The sequence below is a fragment of the Labeo rohita genome, chromosome 23, assembly GCF_022985175.1.
Source record: "Labeo rohita strain BAU-BD-2019 chromosome 23, IGBB_LRoh.1.0, whole genome shotgun sequence".
Taxonomy (NCBI): Eukaryota; Metazoa; Chordata; class Actinopteri; order Cypriniformes; family Cyprinidae; genus Labeo; species Labeo rohita.
The window spans coordinates 24,966,308-24,991,173 of record NC_066891.1 but is presented as its reverse complement, the minus strand read 5'-3'; the positions used below and the strand labels follow the sequence as shown (position 1 = coordinate 24,991,173).

Here is a 24,866-nt window from a genome sequence, read left to right as displayed (position 1 = left end):
GTGAACTCATCCTTTCTTTCAGATTCAAATTAGACTAATGTACCTTTACTTAGTAATGACAAGGGTTGAAGAATAAATGAGATTAATAACTTGTATGCAACCAGCCACAGATCACCAGAGTCTTAAAGGAGTTCACATCCAGAACAAAAATGTACAGATAATTTATTCACCCCCCTGTCATGCAAGATGTTCAAGTCTTTCTTCATTTGTAAAGAAACTGTTTCGAGGAAAACATTTCTGCAATGTTCTCCATATAATGGACTTCAATGGTGCCCATGAGTTTGAACTTCCAAAATGCAGTTTAAATGCAGCTTCAAAGGGCTCTAAACGATCCCAGCTGAGGAAGAAGGGTCTTGTTTAGCGAAACGAAAAAAAAAAAAAAACAATTTATATACTTTTTAACCTCAAATGGTCATCTTGTCTAGCTCTGGCTTTGCCAGATAAGACCCTTCTTCCTCGGCTGGGATCGTTTAGAGCCCTTTGAAGCCGCATTTAAACTGCATTTTGGAAGTTCAAACTCGTGGGCACCATAGAAGTCGACTATATGAACATTCCTGAAAGGTTTTCCTTGAGAAAGATAATTTCTTTACGACTGAAGAAAGACATGAACATTTTGGATGAAAAGGGGACAAGTAAATTATCTGTACATTTTTGTTCAGGAAGTGAACTTCTTTAATTCTTGGCCTCTAGTAGCTTCTAGCTTTAATAAATGAATATTGTACCATTGTACCATCTTAACAAGGCTTTGTCACTCTTTCTCAGGTGCACAGTAAGGACAAGAAGTATGTTTGTAAAGTATGCAGTCGCGTCTTCATGTCGGCCGCCAGCGTGGGCATCAAGCACGGCTCTCGCCGTCACGGCGTCTGCGCAGACTGCTCTGGTCGAGGCATGGCTGCCCTGCTGGACCAGAACGGCGAAGACGGCTCGCCAGAAGAGGAACTCTTGTATCCCGGTGACCACCGTTTCCCCGATGACACCGCCGACGGCGACGGGGAAGAGGAGATGATGGTGGAAGCGGAGCTGATGGGAGAAGGCGAAGGAGAGGAGGAGAATGGGAAATGGCGGGCTGGCTCAGGGATGTCGCAGCGAGACGACAGAGCAATAGACGATGGCAAAGAGGAAAGCGACTCGGCTCTGGAAGGAGACGCCAGGGCGGGAAGCGAGAAGGACTTCAGTTGGATCTCCTAGTCCAATGCCTGGATCCCAGTCCAAGGTTGACCACCTGTTCCTTAAAGGAGATATGCTTAAGGCGGGGCAATCGGATCTCAGCGTGTGGGAGGAGCCGGATACGGAGAGATCCTTGAGATGCCCACAGGGCTGCCAAAGGAGAGACAGTGGAGAGTCCTCTCGCCCCGACTCCATGTGCTTCTGACCCAGGCTTCAGTTTGTCTCCTTTCTTCCTTGAGGACCAAACGGGTTTCTGTGTATGTGTTTGCTATTTCTTCAGACAAAAGAGATTGCGTTGTCTCGGGAGATTGTCCAAATCAGTACCATGCTTTGATGGGTCAGACAGAGAAAGTGTACGAAAGATGTGCTCTTGCCATATGGCCGGTTGCCACCAGGGGGCGCCGGCTTGTCTATTGCGCAGCAGTTCACGTCAGAAGACTTGCACCAGTTCTTTTTTTGGCACATTGTTGTTTTCTGCAAAGAGAAACTGCAACAGACTTGCACTTTAAACGTTGACTAGATTCCTATCGATTCTCTGTTTCTGTGGTTTACATTTTTATTCCAATTTACATAGATGAATATGGTGACCGCACCTACCTTTAAGGATACACAGTATGTCCTTATGACTGTTATATATGAACATTTGTGCTAGGTTTGCTAATTATAATGTATGCCTTGTATTGTTTCATTTCGTTGCAATTTTCATTCCTGAACATTTATATCAAGGGGAAAAATCATGTATATAGATACATATAAGTGAGATGTTGATTTTGTGTATTCGACAAAGAACGGTAAAGGGGGACGGTGGGTGAACACTATGCAGAAACGAATCTTTCTAGTTCTCAACAATCTTTATTCTCTCTATTATGGGAGAGAAAACGTCTTCAGCAATGGCAAAGAAGAGAGACTGGAGGAGAGAGAGATTATACGAGTAGATTTACGGAAATGTTACTCGTGTACCACTGTAATATTTCCTCATTATTTGCATTCCATAGTGGACACAGTCAGGGACGGGTATGGTTTTATACAGAGGGTTTCCAGTGTGGTGTGTTTCTATGAAAAAAAAAAAAAAAAAAAAAAAAAACAAAAAACAACAAAACCTGTATGCAAATGTGTGTGTTTTGTAGGTTTGGTGTGTGGGGGGTGTTTAACTCAAGCTAACGTCATTCAAAAGCCTTTACTGAACCGATTTCAGACTCTCTCCTCTCGTCCCTCTTTTTACGTTTGACGTATTTCGCGGTTCCTCGCAGCCTTGCCATTGTACTGTACTGAGTCTGCCTCTGAAATCTTAAAGCCGTGTGATGTGACAGGGAGATATCATGCCTTCCCACTAAATATTTATTGCTCTAACTTCTGGAATATTCCGAAATATGCATCAATTTCTTAATCAGTGAACCACAGCTTTCTTTTGTTGTCAGTCCATTTAAGACGACGAAACACAAAAACACTTTGTAACGAGACCATGGAGACTGATGTGTGCTGTAAAGTGAAATTGCTGTTCATTTATTGGGTTTAAATGGTTATTTATTTAGTTTGTGTGCGTTTGAGGGAGAGATTGTCTAGTCTTTTTACACATCCTTACCATTCTGTTTGACTCTGTGTGTGTGTGTGTGTGTGTGTGTGTGTGTGTACGAGTGTGTGAAGGACCGGGTTCATGAATGTCTTTACTCATTGTTTTAACAATCTGTGCCAGAATCTTTGACAATGGGGAATAAAAACGCTTTATTATGCTTTACTTATGATTAACAAATTTTAATTATTATGGTTAATGTTGATATTGTTGTAATTCTTATTGTTATTATGATTATAATTATTGTTATTGTTATTATTATTAAGTGCTGGAGGCTAAGCTTTATTCTCTGTTTCATTTTTATATTTCCTTTCTTGAAAAAACAGTGTAAAACTTTCCAATCTTGCCTTTCTATGGACAGCAAGCCATGTGGCTTTCAGAAGTAATTCTATTGTGCCAGTTCCATGCATTTCTGAGTGATATTTGAGAACATTTTTTCCTTATTATTCTCTTTTGTTTTTGAAGGATGAACCTTCTGAGAGCTTAACTTACTAAGTGTTGACAGAAAGGTATATACAGCACACGCTTCTATATTACTAACGTACACTAAGTAATGAATATTATACCAAAAAATAATAATCTGGTATACTTTGTATACATTTAGTGCTTTTGTTTTCGATTTGGTGTACAGGTGCAAAGCTTTGATCAAACAGTGATTTGCTTGGTTGGTTTCATTTGTTTTTCCCTCTACTTTGAGAAAGCACAGATTATGGTATGTTATGTTATGAAGGGCCACTTGAAAGTACATTTTAAAGAACCGCAGCTTTAATTCTGTTGCCCTTGGAAACACGCTCACGTTTTAATGGATGTGCTCTACTGTATGCCATCACCCTGCATCTCAATTTCGAAGGCTGTCATGTGGAATTCTGGGAAATGTATGCTTTGCAATGAGAATTTGTACAAGCTTTAGACCTCAAATGTCATTGGCCCATGTGCCAGGCACAATTGCTATCCAAATCCCTCCAAATGATTGGACATTTAGCTTTTTTCCTGTTTGTTTAATTTATTGTGTTCTTTACCTTTAATTGAAATAAAATCGGTTGGAATTTAAAAACATGCTGGATCACATCATTTGAATCCAATTCACATATGCAAGAAAATGTGGGTTAGATTTCAGTACAGGGTTATTTTTAAATGCACTTGTTAATCACCTTTCATACTTCTCAGCGATTTGCAATCAGGTAACTTCTAGAGATAAATATTAATACTATGTACTTGACCTACAAGTGTACTGCAAGTGACCCAGTGTGTGGTTAATTTTCAAAGTATTTATGTGCGGATGCACATGTAGATTTTGCCCACGCATGCCGTTTTATATTTTAATACATCAGAGATGTACATCCTGACGATGTTGGTGTAAAATATAGTGTTTGTTGCTGTGTATTCCAGTTTTGTCTTTATCTGTTAAACCAAAGCTATTTGCTGCAAACTACCAATAAGCCTCTTTTCATCACTGCAGACGTTTTACAAATGCAACACAAAACTGAAACGATATAATGGACCAATGCAGATATTATACTTTCATACACGTTAACACCATTATAAACCAGAGATTTATTTAGTTTATTGACTGTGTTGCTTGTTTCTGAAGAGATTGAAAAATTATGCCATTAAATTTTTTCATTTCTCAGATTATTCTTTATTTTCTGATTAATGTTTTTAAAAATAAGGATGACTGAAGATATATTCCAGTGGGCAGAAATAAATCATTTTAGGCAATCTGTTAGTATTGTTATAGCTATAACAATATAAATGTTAATATAGTTTATTACTTAAAGATTTGAATTCTCTGATTTGACTGAAGACAAAGTAGAAAATAACCTGTTATCATGAGACCCATGTCTCATTTTGTTAAATAAATTTGTTGATGACTTACTGAATCAGTATGATATAACTTAATAGGCAAAGATATAGCCTTTTAATAATTTAAGAAAATCCTAAACATACATCTTACCAGTTAGAAAGTAAGATTTATGAATTTCATATTTTTCGTTATACTATTTAAAGGGATAGTTCACCCAAAAATGAAAACCTGAAATGAAAACCCTCGAGGCATCCTAGGTGTATTTGACTTCCTTCGTTCAGACAAATCCAATTGGAGTTATATTAAAAATTACCCTGGCACTTCCAACCATTAGAATGGCATAGACGAGTGTTTCTCTTCATCAGTCCAAAACAAATCCAATAAAGTGCATCCTTCCATAATAAAAAGGTGCCTCACACAGCTCCGGGGGGTGAATAAAGGCGATGCATTTATGTAATAAAAATATCCATATTTAATGTCGATGACATAGGATGTCAGCATTGCACGTGCGCCAGTGAGTCTCGTACAAACCAATGTTTGTTTACAGGAGCAAAGGAAGTAAAGTTTCCTTACTTTAGCAAAGGAAAACCAGTCTTCTCTTGGTTTATATGGAAATCCTACAACATTTTTCTTTACAAATCCTCATTTGGAACTTCAAATTCATGACTGGTGCTATGTTTACCCATCTCCTCAGCGCATTCGCGTTGTCACTTTTGAGTGGTGCATGCGCAACGCCGACGTCTTACGTCATCCGTCATCTGTCCGGAGCTGCTTCCATGTACGACCACTTAGCGCAAGCTAGATTAAAGTGATTCTTACATTTTAAATATAAATATTTTGTCTTACAAAAATGCATTGATTTCCTGCCTTTATTGACCCCCCCTCCCCGGAGCTGTGTGAGGCAGTTTTTTATTATGGATGGATGTACTTTATTTGACTTGTTTTGGACTGATGAAGAGAAACACCCGTCTATGCTGTTCTAAAGCTTGGAAATACCAGGATAATTTGTAATATAACTTTGATTAGATTTGTCTGAAAGAAGGAAGTCATATACACCTAGGATGCCTAGAGGGTGAGTAAATAATGGGCTAATTTTCATTTTTGGGTAAACTATCCCTTTAATGTCTCTTTACATCCTGATAAACAACAATATATAGATATATCTTTTGTGAAAGGCTCAGGACCATAAAATATTCATCCTATCGTTAAATTCGGTCTGAATGCAATGAAAGGATGTCCTACCTGCTTGTCAACCTATCTATTTGCATACCTCCATGTAGCCAATGGCAAGTGTTTGGGGTGTAGGCTGAAGCATGTGGCGTTTAGGTGTGGAAAAGGAAATTCAGATTCCATTACAGAAGTTTAAGCCAAAATTTGAAGACCTGCCAAAATACACAGAGACAGACAACAAGGTAAAACAAGTGTAAACAATGGCAGTGTTTCTTAAGGTAAGCTAAACTTCAAATAAAGAGTATTCTTTATATGTTGGACCTTTTATTGAACATAGCCTACTTTTACTTGTTGAGACATGCTTTCATTTTTATAGACCTGTAAGAGCTTTATTTGTGATGTCTGAGTCGGGGGAGGTGTGATGCGTAAAAGGGCCGTTTGCAAAGTTGTTTGAAAACATGCTTTATTTGTGTAGTTCCACTAGGCCCCATTAATAGCGCATAAACTGCATACTCCCTTTTAAGTGAAGGCCTACATTAACTGCTGTATATGTAACTCATATATATGTGACAGTATTAATAGTTTTTCAAATATTGTGAATGTCACCTATAAAGGGACACACAAAACCAGTCTTAAGTAGCATGGGTATATTTGTAGCAATAGCCAACAATATATTGTATGGGTCAAAATTATCAATTTTTCTTTTATGCCAGTAATAATTAGGATATTAAGTAAAGATCATGTTCCATTAAGATGTTTTTGTAAATTTTCTACCCTAAATATATCAAAAACTTTTTTTTGATTAGTAATATGCACTGCTAAGAACTGCATTTGGACAACTTTAAAGGCGATTTTCTTAATATTGTGATTTTTTGCACCCTCAGATACATACGTCAATTAAAATTATTTATTTAGCTTTAACTTGTAACTGTGAGTTCACAGCAATTTAAAACAATTCCCCTCTCCAGGTCCCTGCTTTCCAGTCTAATTTGTACTGTCCTATCCAATGAAGGCATAAAAATGCCAAAATAAAATAAAATAAAAAATAAAATAAAAATAAAATAAAATAAAATAAAATAAAATAAAATAAAATAAAATAAAATAAAATAAAATAAAACAAAACTAGGTTTACTGTTTAACCCTTTAACTGTCACTCCCATTTTTGAACAGACATAAAAACATACTATCCAGACTTTATTTTTTATAATTCACGAATGAAAACTTTTTTAATGTACATTTTCCATGGTAATGCAATGTCTGATTTTAAAATTCCTTTCAAAGGATGAATTTTGAGATTTTAAGTTTTGAACTGATATATAAAAAAGTGATAAGGAAAAATGCGACAAAGAAAGTCTTTTGTGACAAAGGTCAGAACTCATGTTATGATGTAGATTTTTTAAGTTGCACTCTTGACATATTAATTTTCCTACATCATTTGTAACACAAAAATATGGTAAAATATCTATTTAGGAGTCTTAAACCCTTCCAGCGATGTACAGTTTGTCATGATAAGATTAGTATTTATTTGTAATATAGTGAAGTAAATTTAGACGTCCCACAGAGGGGACGGTGACAGTTAAAGGGTTAAACCTTTGATCATTATTCAACATAAAATCTAAAGACTCTTAGTCTTTGCTAGTCTTTATCTGTGTTAGGAACAATACAGTATTAATAGTTTTAAAATATTGCGAATGTCACCTATACACAAAACCAGTAATAAGTAACATGGGTATATTTGTAGCCAAAAACACATTGTATGGGTCAAAATCATCAGTTTTTCTTTTATGCCAAAAATCATTAGGATATTAAGTAAAGATCATGCTCCATAAAGATATTTTGTAAATTTCCTACTGTAAATATATCAAAACTTAATTTTTGATTAGTAATATGCATTGCTAAGAACTTCATTTGGACAACTTTAAAAGCGATTTTCTCAACATTTTGATTTTTTTTGCACCCTACCCTAACAAACATCAATGGAAAGTTTATTTATTCAGCTTTCAAATGATGTATAAATGTCAATATAAAAAAATCTACACTTATGACTAGTTTTGTGGTCCAGGGTCATATATAACAAAATAAGTGGATACTGTGATAACGCAATGTTTTTATCTAAAGGTGACTACCTTTTTGGTGACTAAACACTTTTTATTTTTTAAAAGTTCTCAATATGTCAATATGAAAGACATTTTAGCTTTCCAAACATTTTGTACAAACGACACTTGCTCAAGAATTTTCCTCAGCACTAAACAGCACTAATGTTCGTGGAGTCTTTCCATCCTACATCAGCCTGCTTTTCCTGACCGCCCAGCTTTCCCCGCCTGTGTTCAACATCAGACAGATTTTATTTCTGTCCTCATAGAACTGTGGAGGATTAGGGGTCAGAACGGTTTCAAATCGCTATATATTTCTAGCGCTGACGACACATAGCTATTAAACACGTGGAACAGGTCTGTTTTACTGGCCAAGCTGGGGTTCTCTTTTCTTGTGGTCATCTTGTAATTTCAGAATGATAAAATGTTTGTAGCCGAAGTCGCTGGGGTCTGAGCCAATGGGACCATTTGACTGGCATGTCCACCTGCTGCTGTTTTTCTCCACCAAGCCTTCTCTCTCTCTCTCTCAAGTCTGTCATATTGAAATACAGGGGACAGACCAGCTGACTCAAGCTGCTGAAAAAAGTCTATGTCCGTATCTCCCCACTTGCTCCATAAATACCACCCCCTCTGTTGAATGGAGGTTATTTTAGCTCGTACATGTGGGATAAGGCCTTGAGTTCTGAGCGGCGCTCACCGCACTTCGAAACGAGTGGCTGTAGTTGAGTTCTTGAAAACACAGAAGTGGACATGTCTAAGCACACTGATCAGGAGTCATACACAGAGGAAATCGATGAAGATGAGATTCTGGCAGGCCTCTCGGCAGAGGAGCTTAAACAGCTCCAGAGCGAGATGGACGACATCGCTCCTGACGAAAGAGTGCCGGTGGGAATGAGACAGAGAGACGCTTCTCAAAAGACGACAGTCCGAGGTATTGCATTCTCTTGTGTTGGTTGTTAATATATTAAACTCTTTGTTGCCATTAATCCTAGAAACATAGGGAATCTTTGTAAAAAGCTCTGAGGTGCTGGAAGAAAACGAGTTTAACACTCAGCCTACTCCATCTCTAACTAGCTCCCAGTAGACTAGTGCTAAAACTGGTGGTCGTATCATACTGTACTTTTGGAACTGTTAAATATATTTAAGAAATATCACACCTGCAGTCATGCTGTTGAACTGACCTTCAGTACAACATGATTTCTAACAGAAATAGTTCTGACAATTTTCAGACAAAATCTGTCTAGTTTGTGTATTTTTATTCAGTTGTTTGTCTAAATAATATCAGCCAGGGTGTTTAAGAAAACGCTCTGGTTTTGGTGATACCAGTGGCACAGAAATGACTCAGCTACTTAACAGCATACATAAAAAGCTATTTGCGTCTGACATCTGACTTTAATTGGTTTAACACAATGTACTCACATTTGTTAATAATAATTATAATAAATCATTTGTTTACCTACACTACCAGTCAGAAGTTTTTGAACAGTAAGATTTTTAATGTTTTTTTAAGAAGTTCACCAAGCCTGCATTTATTTGATACAAAGTACAGCAAAAAACAGTAAAATTCTGAAATACTTTTACTATTTAAAATAACTGTTTTCTATTTTAATATATTTTAAAATGTAATTTGTTTCTGTGATTTCAAAGCTGAATTTTCAGCATCATTACTCCAGTCTTCAGTGTCACATGATCCTTCGGAAAACATTCTAATATTCTGATTTGCTGCTCAAAAAAACTTTCATTTATTATTATTATTATTATTATTATTATTATTATGTTCTTAGTATTTATTATTATGTTGAAAAAAAGCGGAGTAGGATTTTTTCAGGTTTCTTTGATGAGTGGAAAGTTCAGAATAACAGCATTTATCTGAAATAGAAATCTTTTGTAATATTATAAATGTCTGTATCATCACTTTTGATCAATTTAAAGCAATTTCAGATAAATGCTGATCTTTGGAACTTTCTATTCAAAGTATCATGAAAAAAAAAAAGTACTCAACTGTTTTAAATATTGATAATATTATTAATAAAAAATGCTTCTTAAACGGCAAATCAGCATATTAGAATGTGACAATGAAGACTGGAGTAATAATGCTAAAAATTCAGCTTTTAAATCACATAAATTTTAACATTTAAAAAAAAAAACGTTTTAAAATACATTCAAATAGAAAAGAGTTGTTTTAAATAGTACAAATATTTTGAAATTTTACTGTTTTTGCTGTACTTCGGATCAAATAAATGCAGCCTTGGTGAGCGGAAGAGATTCCTTTAAAACATTAAAAATTGTACTGCTCAAAAACTTTTGACTGGTAGTGTATGAAGACAAAATCTAAATTATTATATACTTTTCTAGTTCAACAATCGTTTTACAGTGTATATCTTATCATTTCAGATTCCAGCGAGCCTCAGTCAGAAGAGGAGATCGATGAGGATGAGATTCTGGCAGGCCTCTCAGCAGAAGAGCTCAAGCAGCTCCAAAGCGAGATGGAAGAAATCGCTCCTGACGAGAGAGTGCCAGTGGGAATGAGACAGAAAGACCAAACTGACAAACCACCCACCGGATCATTTGATCACAGATCGCTGGTGGAATATCTGTACTGGGAGAAAGAGTCCAAGCGTATGCTGGAGGAAGAGAGAGTTCCCACAACTCTATTACCCAGTCAGGTAAGATTAGTTATTGTCTGCATCATTTACATTCAGTGTATTACATGTCTCAAACTGTTTTGCTAAAGTGCTTGGAGATATTATTATTAATCATCAAATTCGACTATTTATAACTGCTGCAACTAGGAGGCCAATAACACTACAACAACAAATGCCTTGAAACAGCAACTGTGCTGTCATGCAGGGTTTAAAACGGGACATTCTATTTTTAGGCCTTGAGCAAGATTAAATGTTTCGTAATTTGTAGTCTTTAGAAGTTGTTCAACACTTCAAATTTGACCCTTCTGTCCATTTGTCATTATCAGAAGAAAGCCGAAGAGGAGCTTGAAGCAAAAAAAGAAGATAAAGTTGATGAGGTGGAATATGTCTATGAGGAGATCGTGGAGGAGGCTGAAGGAGGAGAGGGAGATGTTGTTGTTGATGAAGTAATTGAAGAAGTGATAATGGAAGTTCAGGAAGACCAGCCTGTCAAGACAGAACCTGATGCCACCAGCCCTGTGGTGAACTCAGATGTTTTACAGCCACCTCCAGAATTCGCAGATACAAAAGTTGAAGCAAAGACTGAACAATCCGGACTTAACGAGACAGAACCTAAAGCGAACGAGGAGACGAAAGCAGACTCCACCCAGTCTGAACCTGCTCCCTCATTATATGAAAACTGGGTTCCCGAGAAAGAGGAAAGAGTCATATCCAAGCTGAAGATCCCAAAACTGGCACTAGGTGGAAGCGCTTTAGCTAAAAAGACTGCGAGACCTTCTGGGAATGAAACCAATTTGGAGACCACTTTGGATAAGATCCGCAAAAACAGCCCTTCTGTCACAGATGTCAATCTCAACAACATTGAAAACATTCCCAAAGAAATGCTCCTTGATTATGTCAACGCACTCAAGAAAAACAGACATGTTAAGACCTTTAGCATCGCAAACACTGGTGCAGACGAAAATGTGGCATTCGCTTTGGCTAACATGCTCAGGGAGAACAAAAGCATCACCACATTAAATATCGAATCCAATTTCATCACAGGAAAAGGGATCGTTGCGATAATACGTTGCCTCCAGTTCAATGAGACACTCACTGAGCTCCGCTTCCACAACCAAAGGCACATGCTAGGACACCATGCAGAAATGGAAGTGTCCCGTCTCCTCAAGGCTAACAACACCCTTCTGAAGATGGGCTACCACTTTGAACTCCCAGGGCCTAGGATGGTGGTCACCAATCTCCTCACAAGGAACTTGGACCGTCAGCGGCAGCAGAGAATGGAGGAGCAGAAGCTCCAGCAGATGAAAGAGCAAAGAAAGGTCATGGAGATGTACGAGAACTCCCTAAACTTGCCCCCGGGCATGTTGGAAATGCTAGGAGGCTACATACCACTGTCCCTATTGCAGGGTTCCCAGAATGGGGTTGAGGAGACTCCTGAAGATTCCCCTGAACCTTCACCACAACCGAGTCCTCCTCAGCAGCTCCGCAAGTCTCAAAAACCTCCTCCACAACAAGTTCAAGACAAAGGGAACCTCTTAAAAGAAGTACATCTAAAAAAGACTCCGAAACGAAGGGATCCGCTTCTGGAATTGAACCTGAGGGATGAAAGGAAAGAGGGACGTGCTAATGTTCAGCTAAGGAGTGTTCCTAAACAAAGAAGCACAGCAAGAGAAGGACCTGCAGATGAGAGAGCCAACCTGAAAGATATGATAAAGACTCTAAAGCCGGTTCCTCGAAGGCGAGAGCCACCTAAAGTGGAGCTAACACCTCGGGATGAGCTGCTCAACGAGATTCGACAGAGCAACGTGGCCTATCTCAAAGCGGTATGTAATGTTGAAGCCTCTCAAATTAGCAGTAAGCGAGGGCCATTGTCAGTGAGGGACGACTAGGAATGTTGTTTTGGGACTTAAAGAATGGGGCAGTGGTTCTCAACTGGAGAAGCCAAGTGAAAAGCCAACACAGTACAAAAGTTCTTAAATAGTGTGACCATACATGCCATTTTTCCCAGACATGTCCTGGCCAAGATTTCTATGTTGGCTTTGTTTATGTGCGCAGACCAATCCGTGTATAACATCAAAGTACCGTGAGAGCAATAGAGAGCAGATGACCCAAATGCTTATGCTTTCGAATCACTCTCGAGGTAGGCTACTTTGACGTAAAACACTGAACGGTCAAAGTCGAACACATCTAATATGTACACGTATTTACCTCGCATTGACCGTTCTCTGTACATTCCAACTTCTCACGAGCCACGATTGATCGATTATGTATAATGCCTGCATGTTATTGGTCAAACTACTTTTCGATCATTACCTTCAGCAAGTATGAAAACAAGAAAACCAGGAAAAGCCAAAACAAATCCTGGCTAGGGGTGCGTTTCCCAAAAGCATCATTAGCCAACTATAGTCACAAGTTCAGTCATTGCCAACATAGTTCTACGATTCTGTGTTTCCCAAAACTATAGTTCAAACGAACATTCGCAAACAGCATCGCAACCTTATGTGGTTGGAACTACAGCTTTTGACCTGTGGTTAGAAGCATAGTGTCTTGTTAGTAAGATATATGGGCTTAAATAAATTATGCTTTTGGGCACAATAAGCAAGCTAACATGCAGTACAATCTGTATCTTCCATTATGTCTCCATTCTCTATTATGCATGTGCATAAATGGGAACCTGGGAGTATGATGTAAGAGGAAACCCACGATGAATCAAACATTAAAAATAAGGCAAAATGGTCGGCGCCGATAGACTTGTGGGAAGCGCGCCAACACTCAGCGCCTTTGCGCTACGGGCGTTCCCATGTTTGAATCCTGACTCAAGGACCTTTGCCGATCCCGCCCTGTCTCTTTCTCCCACTTCGCTTCCTGTCACTTCTAAACTGTCCTGTCATAGTAAATCTTTTAAAAAAATAAGGCAAAATGACATGGAACAAAAAATTGTAACTTAGTCATCAAGTGCCATGTTCAATACAGCAGCAACTTAAGAGATCTGTAATCAGTTAATCAAGTTATTACTCCATCACATATGTGTGACGTCATTAACAATGGCCCTATATTGGTGAACAAATGTGGATCAAATGACGGAGATGCGACCGTGTTCGGGAAACAGTCGTGACTAACTAGTTCGTCTCCACAACAATGCATCATGCTATGGTGGTTAATCAGCAAGTTAGTCATTGTATGGGAAACGCATCCCAGGACATGTCTGGGAAAAATGCCATGTTTGGTCACCCCACCTTAAAACTCAATGAATGAAATTTAACATTACTATAAACTACGCAGGCCATAGGTCTTTAGCCCTGCTCCTGGGGACCCACTGTTATGCAGAGTTTAGCTACAACCCTGAACACACCTGAAGCAGCTAATAAAGATCTTCAGTAGGACTGTCATGATTCCTCAATTCAATTCGAGTTCTCGATTATTCAGAATCGTTGATTGCATTTTGCCCATGTCGAGTAACCGGCAAAATACCAGAAGCGGCGCATTCCACAGATGAGAATCCATGAAATGCATTATTAGATCGTTTTTTAAGGGGCCATTCACTAGAATGCGTTTTTTCCATTCCAATGCACTACTTTAGCATTGTTTTTCTATGTAAATGCGTTTGACAGACGTGCATGACTGTTACACTTGCGCCTTGCATCTTTTCCAGTGCCTCTCAAATGAGCGCCGTGTTTTTAAGACACTGTGTCAAGTTAAAAGAATTTCAACTTTTACAAGCAGCGCCACTTAACAATGTCAGTTTCAAAGCAGTGGACCAGAAGAACTCGGAGGCGGGGCAAGCATTGCAAACTTCTGTTCACACTAGCAAGCTGGCATGACAACTGTTTTATTTGACCACAAAATGGCAGAGGAGGCGCTCATAGTGGCTGTGTTCGGATACCCTGAATTGTATAACCATTCTTTAAATGATTATCACAACTTGTTCCATAATACTATTGTGAATTTACAAACGCTATGATTCATTTAAATAAATATATGCAATGCAGGTTTAATATGTGCGCTTTAATTATCTACATGCACGTAGGTTACGTAAGTCCCTGTTGGAGCGGCTCCATTTACAGTAAATACTGTTCTACACAAACTGTTATCATTTACATGCGGGGAGCATCTCAAACTCTGCGTATTGCTGTGAGTTTGGGTTTATTATTATAACATTTATCTAAGAACCCAACATGCACCATTTCATTCAATTTGTGGATTTATAAATTTATAAACCTATGCCAACGCAGAAGACTACATCAATATCTTTCTCAATATGCTAACTATTAATTGCAATTTCAAAATAAAAATTTAAACCCTCGTTTTGAGTTTACACATTTAGATGTCCACATATTCAAGAAATTACAGTGGCTGTGGAATTTTTGTTTTAAAGAAATGGCCAAATATTAAAGATTAAGTGGACATTTGAATTAAATGTCCTTGAGTCAATATTAAACAAGTATTAGATCACGCTGTAAAGTGTAATCTTGAGGCCATTGGTGCCCTCTGCAGGCATTTGATATAATGCATAATGTATATTAGTCTATTGTTTATAATACATTATGTATTTTCACAGTTTTGTTCAATAAAAACATACAATTACTTGCTTGAACCAATTATTATTGCCTCATTGCTATTATATATGTAGTTTAAGTAATTTTAAGGGATATTGTTTGCTTAGGTCTATTTTTTATTACCTCAAAAAAATATATATAATTATCCGATTACTCGATTAATCATCGGAGTAATCGACCGATTACTCGATTAATCTCCAGAATAATCATCTAATTACTCAATTAATCGTCAGAGTAATAGTCTGATTACCCGATCAATCGTCAAAATAATTGTCCGATTACGTGATTAATCGCCTGAATAATCGACAAATTAATCACCCAAATAATCACCTGATCACTCAATTACCAAAATAATTGTTACTGACAGCCAAAGTCTTCAGGATCACTTGAAAAATCACTGGCCAGGTGTGCTAAAGCAGAAATGGAAACGAAAATAGAGAAATAGAGTTTTCGGGTTGCAGGGTTAAAGACCAAGGACGTTGGCCCTTACAAAATTAATAAGGCATTGTCTGAATCTAGGAAAATGTACAATTTTTTAAATTGTTTCAATAATTTTTAGCCATTTTCAAAGTATTTTCTTTTACCTTGTGTAGTTTTTGCATTTAATTAGCTTCTATAAAATGATACACTGCTAAGATAGTTCGTTTGACTGAATGCACTTTGACATCAACAACTAAACATAAGAGAAGTACTTTCTACTTTATTTTAAAATCTGATAAGCCAGTTTGTTTTGCGATGCTAGTTTGCATTTAGCATAGTTTCCCCCCCAGCTGTATGTGATGCTATCAGAACAGAATTGCAAAAACTTTTTTACCCAGTTTTTTGGGTAACAATGCACTTGTTGAGAACCACTGCTTTATGATACTTCCATAGATTACTCAGTGTATGGGTGAACCATTAAAATTCTTTTCCTGGCCCCCAAGAATTTGAGTGATGGCTGGCATGAGCAGCTCAAACAGACTATACTTAAAAAATCTGAAGTGTAATGGAATTATGTTTTAATGTAAAAATGTTTTCATATAAATCACACTGTTAGTCAGTGATCATGCACATTTATGAACAGAACATTCACATTATCACCTAGCTGACAATATATTAACAAGAATATATTATAAGAATATATGCTTTAAGTATAATTGTAACAATGAATTTCACTGAGCTATTCTTGAATTAATAAATTAAATCTGAAAATGTGCTAGCAAGTTCTTATTTTTGAAGGTAAAGATTTACACATTTATTGTGCTGTTTGTTGAAAAGAGGTGTGACTTTTCGCTTTTTTATATATTATCAACTTGGATTTTTGTAATGCCAGCAGAAATTTGTCAATGATCCAATGAGTCCAAGAACAAAGTGTTCATATCATTTCAAAAGAGCTTATACTTCTGTTTCACATTCACAGGTACCTCTTCCAAAAATCCTTGAGTCAAGTGAAACCAGTCTCTTCTGAGCCACACACATGACTTCATAAAAAGACCGCACAGAGGGCGAGGGCCAACATCAGAAAGGTCATGGAGAGAGAGCAGTTGATGTCGCCAAACAATTCCATGGTGCTCCTCAACTAATGGAGAGAGTAGCGTGTACTCAAATCATTTGACCCAGGGGGTTGGGAATGGAGAGGTAGCTCACTGCCTTGGACAAGTGAACTGTTACATAAGAATAGGCCATAACATGATAGGCACTTTGATGAGGTCCTAAACTGTGAAATTCAACATGCACATCTATTCATATTAACCACTTCACTGAATGGTGTGAACGTCTGTGAATGGCTACACATAGTGCACATGAAAAAATGCATTCTTTTATTTGTGTTCATGTATTTATCGTGTTAATAAACTTGATAGTTTAAATGTCACTCTGGACCTTTTCTTAATTATGTTTTTCTAGTGACTGTTATTAAGATAATTCATGCAGAAACCTTTTTTTCCCAATATTTCTGTTGCATTTCTCTTCCTACACAAGGGTCAGCCAATTAAAGCTTGCTCTTAAACTAATTTGTGGGGGGGAAACTTATATGCATTAAACAACAACAACAAAAAAGAGCATACTATAATTTACAATAATTTTAACCAAAGCTACAGTTAAGAAGTTAAAGTTTAGCCATGACCTGATAATTGCTGAAGATGTCCTGCACTAATATGATTATGCAAAGTGAAATGAGCAAAATTAGAACATTACTGCCCTCTGCTGGACCACAGTGAAACCTCGCCCTCTCAAAAAGTATTTTTAAAGATATTTTAGACATTAGTTTTACAGCAATGAGCCTTTGTCAGTAACATTATGCAACTACCCACTACATAACACCTTTTCACAAGGCCTGTATTTAGTAACGTTAGTCGATAACTTGGCCGGCCCCAGTCACAGTGATAAAGACGAAGTGGGATATATGCTATTCTTCACAAACACCAGAAGTGAGAAAAATGAGGAAAAGTGTGCCAAACCTTGTGCTGTCTCCGGCTGTGGGTAAGCTTCTCATCTGTCGCTCTGCACATCCTTCTGAAGGATCCCAAAAAATTTGCCTGTTTATTTTTAACAAGGTCCCTGTTTACGTCAGGCTGATTTTAACAGTTTATGGGACACATTCAGTCGAAGATTGTTTTAAAAATGTCTCAATATCATGCAGCTTTGCTAAGATTTTGAAGAATAGAGCCGTTTGAAACTATATTGTAGCTGACAAAGCGTGGCAAAGCGCGGTAATTGACCATATGCACGGGGCGTTTTTTAGAACTCCCGCATAATAATAAGCCAGCTCGTACATTTCCGGTGTAGCTCATTTTATATGTGCTATGTGTAGATGGAGACTCTTGAGACTGAGAAAACTGAGAAAAATACTATTTGCAACATCGTAAATAACAATAGCGGCATGAACATTCACTTTCATATTTTTTAACAACATATAATTTAAATGCAGAGCCTGGTAATCCCAGGAGAGTACCAAGACACTTTTTTTTGTTTGTTTGTTTTTTTTCAGTTACATTTATTTTGCAATTATGTACATATTAATACAAATATATACATCTCACAACAGAAGTAGAAAAAGGGTATACAGAGAGAATAATAATAAAATAAAAAAGAAACACACAAAAGAACAAGTGCATGTACATGAGCAAAAAGGATCTATGCCAGGGATAAAAAAAAAATTAAAATTAAAACATGTAACTAACCAAATTAAATTTACACAGTGCTTCATAAGTCTTTTTAGCTTTTCTGTTTCTAATATTTTGCAATGTAATACCATATTGTTTAATTTCTTTAATAAAATGTTCACAATTTGGCTTAGCTTTTGTCCATTTCTTTACATGAATGTGATATTTTCCAAGTAAAACAATTAGTTGAGTAAGAAAGGAAATTGTACTTTTAGAATCAATAGTATCTTGTACAAAATACAACATCATACATTTCTATTTGTATTAATGTACCAAACATTCTAGAAATGAAGTTAGAGACATCTACCCAAAATAATTTTGAGTATACACATTGAAAGAAGAGATGAGTCACAGACTCTTTAACAACACCACAAAACTCACAAGAATTTTCTAAATCCAATTTGAACCGTTCAAATAATTCTTTAACGGGGTAAATTCTGTGTAATATCTTAAAAGATACCTCTTTTACTTTATTACTTACAAAAAATGTACTTGTTATCAACCATACTTTCTTCCACTCAGTGTTTTCATATTTAGATGACCAAAAGACTGTTGAGCATGGCACATAATTATTCTTTAACAGATTTCTAATATATCTATTACTGTATTTATCTTTAACAATATTAATATCGCCAATAAATATATCACGAGTCAATGGTTGTTGGTCAGTATTAATGGAATGTACAGAATTACGTAATAATGAAACAACTTTACTTGGAATTGCATCAAAAATAACAGCATAGTCTTTTGGTCTCACAGGAATTTCAGATTTTTTAAGGAATTCTGTGTATGTCAAAAGCAAACCATGTTCATTAAGCAACTGACTAACAGTAAATATTCCATTGTCATACCATGACTGATTAAAGATAGATTTTTTTTTATACAAGTTATCTCTATTATTCCACAGTTAATATCGATGTGGTGTGAAAGTGTGCTTATATATTAACTGCCAAGCCAGCAATGCCTGCTTATGAAAACTTGCCAATTTAATTGGGATTTTAAGACACTTAGTTGTACATTTACATACTGACAGCTAAACGCTGTCACAACTGTTTAATCTAACGTTAGCAAGCTAGAGATGCTTCTCATGAAGGACATTTTATAATAGTATTCGTGATAATCAATAACTTGTCTTCATAGTCATGAACACATTTTTAAAATCGTGTAATATTTTAAAGCCTTTATTATTTTTCAACTCTACAGTTGTGCATTTGCTTCAAAGATTCACTTTTCATTCATAAACACGACATGAAAAAATGTCTTTTCACAAAAACAACTTTTTAAGATGAAAATGACATGAAATTACCCTTAGCCAGAAGATGGCAGCAAAAATTTCCTAGTTTTGTTGTTTTGTTTTTTTTTTCAAATCTTGCTTTTCGATTTATTATAAAGTTACTAGTATAACAAATTTTAGCACTTTTACCGCACTTAAGTATATAGTATAGCAAGTGCAGAAAATCATAAATAATATATAAATAATAAGTTCAAACACAAAAAGCCTATGAGGGTGAATTATTTAAATACTTCTGTATAGTGCACTACAAATTAAATAAGTTAAATATTAATGCTATAAGAATTAATGCATTCAATATGAATTTGAAATATTTTAGATTTAATTTATTAACTACATCTTTTAAGTTTTATCTTGAACTGTAAAAGCTATTAAATAGTCTATATTCAACCAACACAAACTTGTTACTGCTGTAGTTTTGTTACTTTGAATTTAGCTGAATCATTTAATGCACAGCTCTATTTTTGAAATGGGCTTGTCAGATGTTTGGTTCGGTTATTACTCCTATGACGGCACAGTACAGTTGACCGGAAATGACTGAGCTGGCTTGTCTAAAACAAGGAAGTAATCCGTGCATATGGTCACTTCATGTGAGTCTTAAACTGTGATTGGATTATAAAATCGGAATGAGAAAGGTCACGGGTTTTAGTCTGTTATCTATGTTAGCATAATAATACTAATGTTTTACAGATATTTAAACATTCTTTTTCAAAGAAAAAATTGATGATTTTTCCTGCACTACACATTTTCTGTCCAATCACATTTTTTCTAGCTCTCCAGATTATAGAAGTAAAATGGGTCTTTCATTCTCATTAAAGGGATAGTTCATCCAAAAACAAAAATTCTGTCAATTACTCACCCTCATGTTGTTCCAAACCCAGCAAGACCTGCGTTCAAATTTGTAACACAAATTAAGATATTTTGAAATCCGAGAGCTTTCTGACCCTGCATAGCGTGTTTTCACGAGGCGTCATCAATCAGCCATATTGGCGGCACGGAACGTAAACTAGGGATGGGCGGATCGATCCTGAAATATCGATACTTTCGATACTGACGTTGTATCGAAAGGATCGATCCTCACATAAAAATATCGATTCTAAAGTGCATTTTTAACCATTAATTTTATTTATTTTACAAGAAGTTTGGTGCATAAAATAAACCTCTAAGAGGAACAACAGACTATTAACGAGATATTGTGTAGGACAGAACTATTTCTCCTGCTCATCGGAATACAAGCAAATGCTGTAAGACAGAACCAATCGATCACACATAGCGTTCGCTGCTGACGCTTCATTCAACATTGATAATAATCAGAAATGATATTTCTTCCTCTTCTTCTCATTGCATTGAAATAATAAAGCATTATTTAAAAAAATGTTTCTTGAGTAGCAAAGTATATTAGAATGATTTCTGAAGGATCATGTGACACTCAAGAGTGGAGTAATGATGTAAAAAAATCAGCTTTGATCACAGATGCTTTTTAAATTACATTTTTCAAAATATATTACAATAGAAAATAGTTATTTTAATTGTTCATTTTCCCAATCTTGCTGTTTTTACTGTTTGTTGTTGTTGTTGTTCAAATAAGTGCAGCCTTGACACATTACAAAGTTGTACTGACCTCAGACTTTTGAACAGTATAGTGTATGTGAAATATTTATTTTAACTAGGCTAGTTTGTGTAAGTAAATTTATTTAAACTGGTTGTTAAAGTTCAAATTGGTTGTTATATCCTGTAATTGCTGTCTGTAAGAAACAATTTGTGCATCATGGTAATAATAATTAATAATACTACTACTAATTATTATTATTATTATTATACATTTTAGTACTTATGTAACACCATGGTTGTTTTTCATCAGGTACCCTCCAAGGTACACCGTATCTACCCTTAATGCGTGTGTACTTGTATGGTACTAGTGTGCTCCCTGGCTTTTAGGGGTAAAGAAAGGTGCACCTTTGAGGTTACTGCCCAGTAAAGAGCTAAAATACAAAATTTTAGTTTTCTGACAGTGTTATACACAAAAAAAAAATGAAATGTTTAAAACACATGACTTTCAAATATAATGTTAAGTAAGTATAATTACTGATTTTATTCTTTAAATAATTTAAAAGCTCAATGTAGTTTAGAGGTATCAGTATCGGTATTGGTATCGATGATACTTGGCTTGAAAATATCGGTATCGGATCGAAAATAAAATACGAGGTATCGCCCATCCCTAACGTAAACAAAGCCACTGAACCGAATGAAATTCACATATTTTGCTGATTATTGCTGCTGAAAATGGCCAATTATTGTCATGTTTTGAGCTGTACTAATCGGTCGGACTGAGAAAAACATTTGGAGTACTATAGTCTGTCAAAAGTGATAAATCAAGGAGAAGAGTGCAAAAACTGTCTGAGGAACAAAAGGTGTTTGTGGTTGGCCAAATGGAACCAGGATTTGCAGGGCAAGAATTTTAACAACATTCCTGTTTGTTCTTATGATTTCTGGGAAGGTAGGTGAAGAAATATTAGGCTAATATCTTAATATCGTTCGTACATACCTATTAACTTTAGTTTGTCATAATATTGCACCCTTTTCTGCTTACTAAGTCCTACTCTATGATTTAGCAGCTTCCACATAATTTTTCCGTGGTTTAGACAGCATAAATTAGCAGAACATAATTAATCAAAAGAACAAATTAATAAATTGCATTAACTGTGCAATCTATGCTGTTGTTTACATCATTACTGACCAAATCGTGACGTAAGTGCAATCCCTCTATAGACAGCAATGAAACTGACATGTTCAAGGCCCAGAAAGGTAATAAGGGCATCATTAAAATAGTCCATATGACATCAGTGGTTCAACCTTAATTTTTTGAAGCTACAAGAATATTTTTTGTGCCCCATAAAAACAAAAAAAATGACTTTATTCAACCGTTTCTTTTCATCTGCGTTAGTCTCTGCTGTGCGTTGACGAAAGTACCACGACGCATAATTGTGATGCTGTTGACACAGGAGCCAGCGTCCTGACAAAACATATTTTTACACATATTTAAACAATTTATTTTTAATTTTGTATTCTTGCAGATTTGGAATGACATGAAGGTAAGTAATTAACGACAGAATTTTCAATTTTTAGGTGAATTATTCCTTTAACTTTTATGACGGAAATGTAAAAAAATAAAAATAAAATATAATAATAATAATTCCATAATAAAAAAAAAAAAAAATTTTGGCCAGAATAATGACACCACCACAAATGATGTTTACTCTTCAATTTTATTGACAAATCTCCTCACAAATAATTTCATAGTTATGAACCGCTTTCACAAGTTCACTTTCCTGTATTCTGAAAATAAAACCATCAGAGCATATAAACACTGTAAACCAATTTGAAACCTATATGATGGGTGTGAACACACAGAGATGTGAGTTAAGAGTCTGACGAGGAGTCTTTGACGTCTGTGCTCTCCGTGGCCTCGCTGACCTCGCTCATTTCTTTACTCTCTCCTCCGCTGTCTCCATCTCCCTCCTTCTCTCCATCCTGCACCGTCAGCTTCTCCACCAGGCCAGTCACAGATGTGTCCTGAGACGGTGGCGCCTCTGAGCCCCACAGACGAACACCTGGTTTCTGCAACTGCACATCAGGAAAAGTTAGTGTTTTGCCTAGTAATTAAGTAAACGTCTCTACCCGCATCCACAACTGACTATGGAAGCAAACTGGTAAGTGTAATGTGTTAAATGTGTTTTTGAGCGAGTACACTTGCTAATTGGTGACACTGAATCTGAAGAATACCCCCCCACCCCCCAAAAAAGAGCTACCAGTAGTTTTTTTAATTTTTAAAGGTGATCCAAATTTAGATCTCTCTAATTTTTAAATATAAAATCTGTGGAAGGTGCAACAACTCAATTGCACTGACCAAATTTAGATGCGTGAATGTGTGAACGAACACTTTTCTACCTGCAGTAATTGGGCAGTTATTATCAAAGATAAAAAATATATATCTTTGATTAGGCATTTTTTAAACCACTTGGCTCAAAACTCCAAGTTGGCACAAGCATAGTACACAGTTCAACATAGATACAGCAGCCATCATGGATACTGTTAAAGTCCTAATCAAACCGTTGGGAAAATCCAGGAAGAGGGAAACGGATTATTTGTGGTTTGTTTCCCAGAAGATTAAAAGATAATTTTTTTCTGTGTTACTCTCCCACTCATGTTCAGTGAGTGTAGAGGTTCAGGTAACATTTAGGGAAATAATTCGGAAAGTTAGGGTAAAAAAAAAAAAAAAAAGAAGAAGTTGCATTTTTATTGCATAATGATATATAATTGTGACCCCACATACCTCATCTGCCATCTGTGTGAGATTCCTTTTCATGGCATAAGCATCTTCTCCATCAGCATAATATTTGGGCTCCACTTCACTGATTCTGCAACACAGCATCATGAAAACATTTAGTATGACTACTTAGTGTGATACAATGCAGTATCATTACATACAGTTGAGGTCAAAAGTTTACATACATCTCGCAGAATCTGCAAAATGTTAATTATTTTACCAAAATAAGAGGGATCATACAAAAATCTTTTATATGAAATATCTTATTCAGGTCAGTACTAAATAAAATAATAACATGCATTTTGTATGATCCCTCTTATTTTGCTAAAATAATTAACATTTTGCAGATTCAACCTCAACTGTACAGGAAAGAACACAATGCACTTTAAGGGATAGTTCACCCAAAATAAAATAAAAAAAACACCCTATCATCATTTACTCACCCTCAAGATGTTTCAACCCTATATAAGTTCATTTCTTCTGTTGAGCACAAAAGATGATTTTTTTTTTTTTTTTTTTTTTTGTTAAAGAAAGAAAAAAGTTTTTAAAAACTTGATGGTCCCCATTGACTTTCATAGTATTTTTTTCCATGCAACGGAAGTCAGTGGGGACCATCAGGTGTTTGGTTACCCATATTCTTCAAAATATCTTCTTTTGTGTTCAACAGGAAAAAACAAAGGTGAAGGTGAATAAATGACAGAATTTTCATTTTTGGGTAAACTATTCCTTTAATGTCTTTCCAATTTATCATGATGCATATTCATTAGGGGTGGGAGGAAAAAAAACACTGATTCTCCGATGCATAATTCTCTCTTCAACGATTCTAAATATTTTCCTGGCAAATGGCACGTGTGCGCGCTAGAGACGTGGCGGGCTTCATTGCACAGAATTTGCGCCGTGAGGCACGTGCACATTGCTTGACAGTGTGTGCTTCCACCCACCGTGTTTTACTTTAGATACACTTTCATTAACGCCGTTTGGAATGCAGTACTATTAGATGCACGAAACTCACGCACTGACAGACTTTCACGTGAGCTTTGTGTTTGTTGTCCTGAAGATTGATTGCGGCTGTGGTTAAATGCACTTGCATTTTCGAATAC

The 24,866-nt window shown here is 36.2% G+C and overlaps 3 protein-coding genes across 4 annotated transcripts in view; 2 read left to right on the top strand and 1 right to left on the bottom strand.

Moving 5' to 3' along the window:
* The window catches only part of zbtb46 (zinc finger and BTB domain containing 46), a 97,155-nt gene extending 93,035 nt beyond the window's left edge, over positions 1-4,120 (top strand). Inside the window, exon 5 of the mRNA XM_051096003.1 lies at positions 763-4,120. Within this exon, the coding sequence (XP_050951960.1) occupies positions 763-1,188 (426 nt within the window). The 3' untranslated portion in view covers positions 1,189-4,120. The remainder of the gene's footprint in view (positions 1-762) is intronic.
* A 4,227-nt stretch (positions 4,121-8,347) lies between these two features.
* On the top strand, positions 8,348-17,268 carry lmod3 (leiomodin 3 (fetal)). 2 transcript variants are annotated; one of them, XM_051097429.1, is made up of 4 exons: positions 8,348-8,735; positions 10,199-10,470; positions 10,779-12,272; positions 16,405-17,268. In XM_051097429.1, the coding sequence occupies exons 1-4, from the start codon at positions 8,555-8,557 to the stop codon at positions 16,450-16,452; spliced, it is 1,995 nt and encodes a 664-aa protein (XP_050953386.1). In that variant the 5' UTR covers positions 8,348-8,554; the 3' UTR covers positions 16,453-17,268. The 2 variants fall into 2 exon arrangements, with proteins under 2 accessions (XP_050953386.1, XP_050953385.1); XM_051097428.1 differs by having other exon boundaries at positions 8,362-8,735; positions 10,776-12,272; positions 16,405-17,264.
* Positions 17,269-22,686: 5,418 nt separating this feature from the next.
* naa10 (N-alpha-acetyltransferase 10, NatA catalytic subuni) overlaps positions 22,687-24,866 on the bottom strand; it is a 5,577-nt gene continuing 3,397 nt past the window's right edge. The window contains exons 7-8 of the mRNA XM_051096622.1: positions 23,773-23,857; positions 22,687-23,063 (exon numbers count right to left, since the gene is read on the bottom strand). Coding sequence (XP_050952579.1) covers positions 22,860-23,063; positions 23,773-23,857 — 289 coding nt within the window. The 3' untranslated portion in view covers positions 22,687-22,859. The remainder of the gene's footprint in view (positions 23,064-23,772; positions 23,858-24,866) is intronic.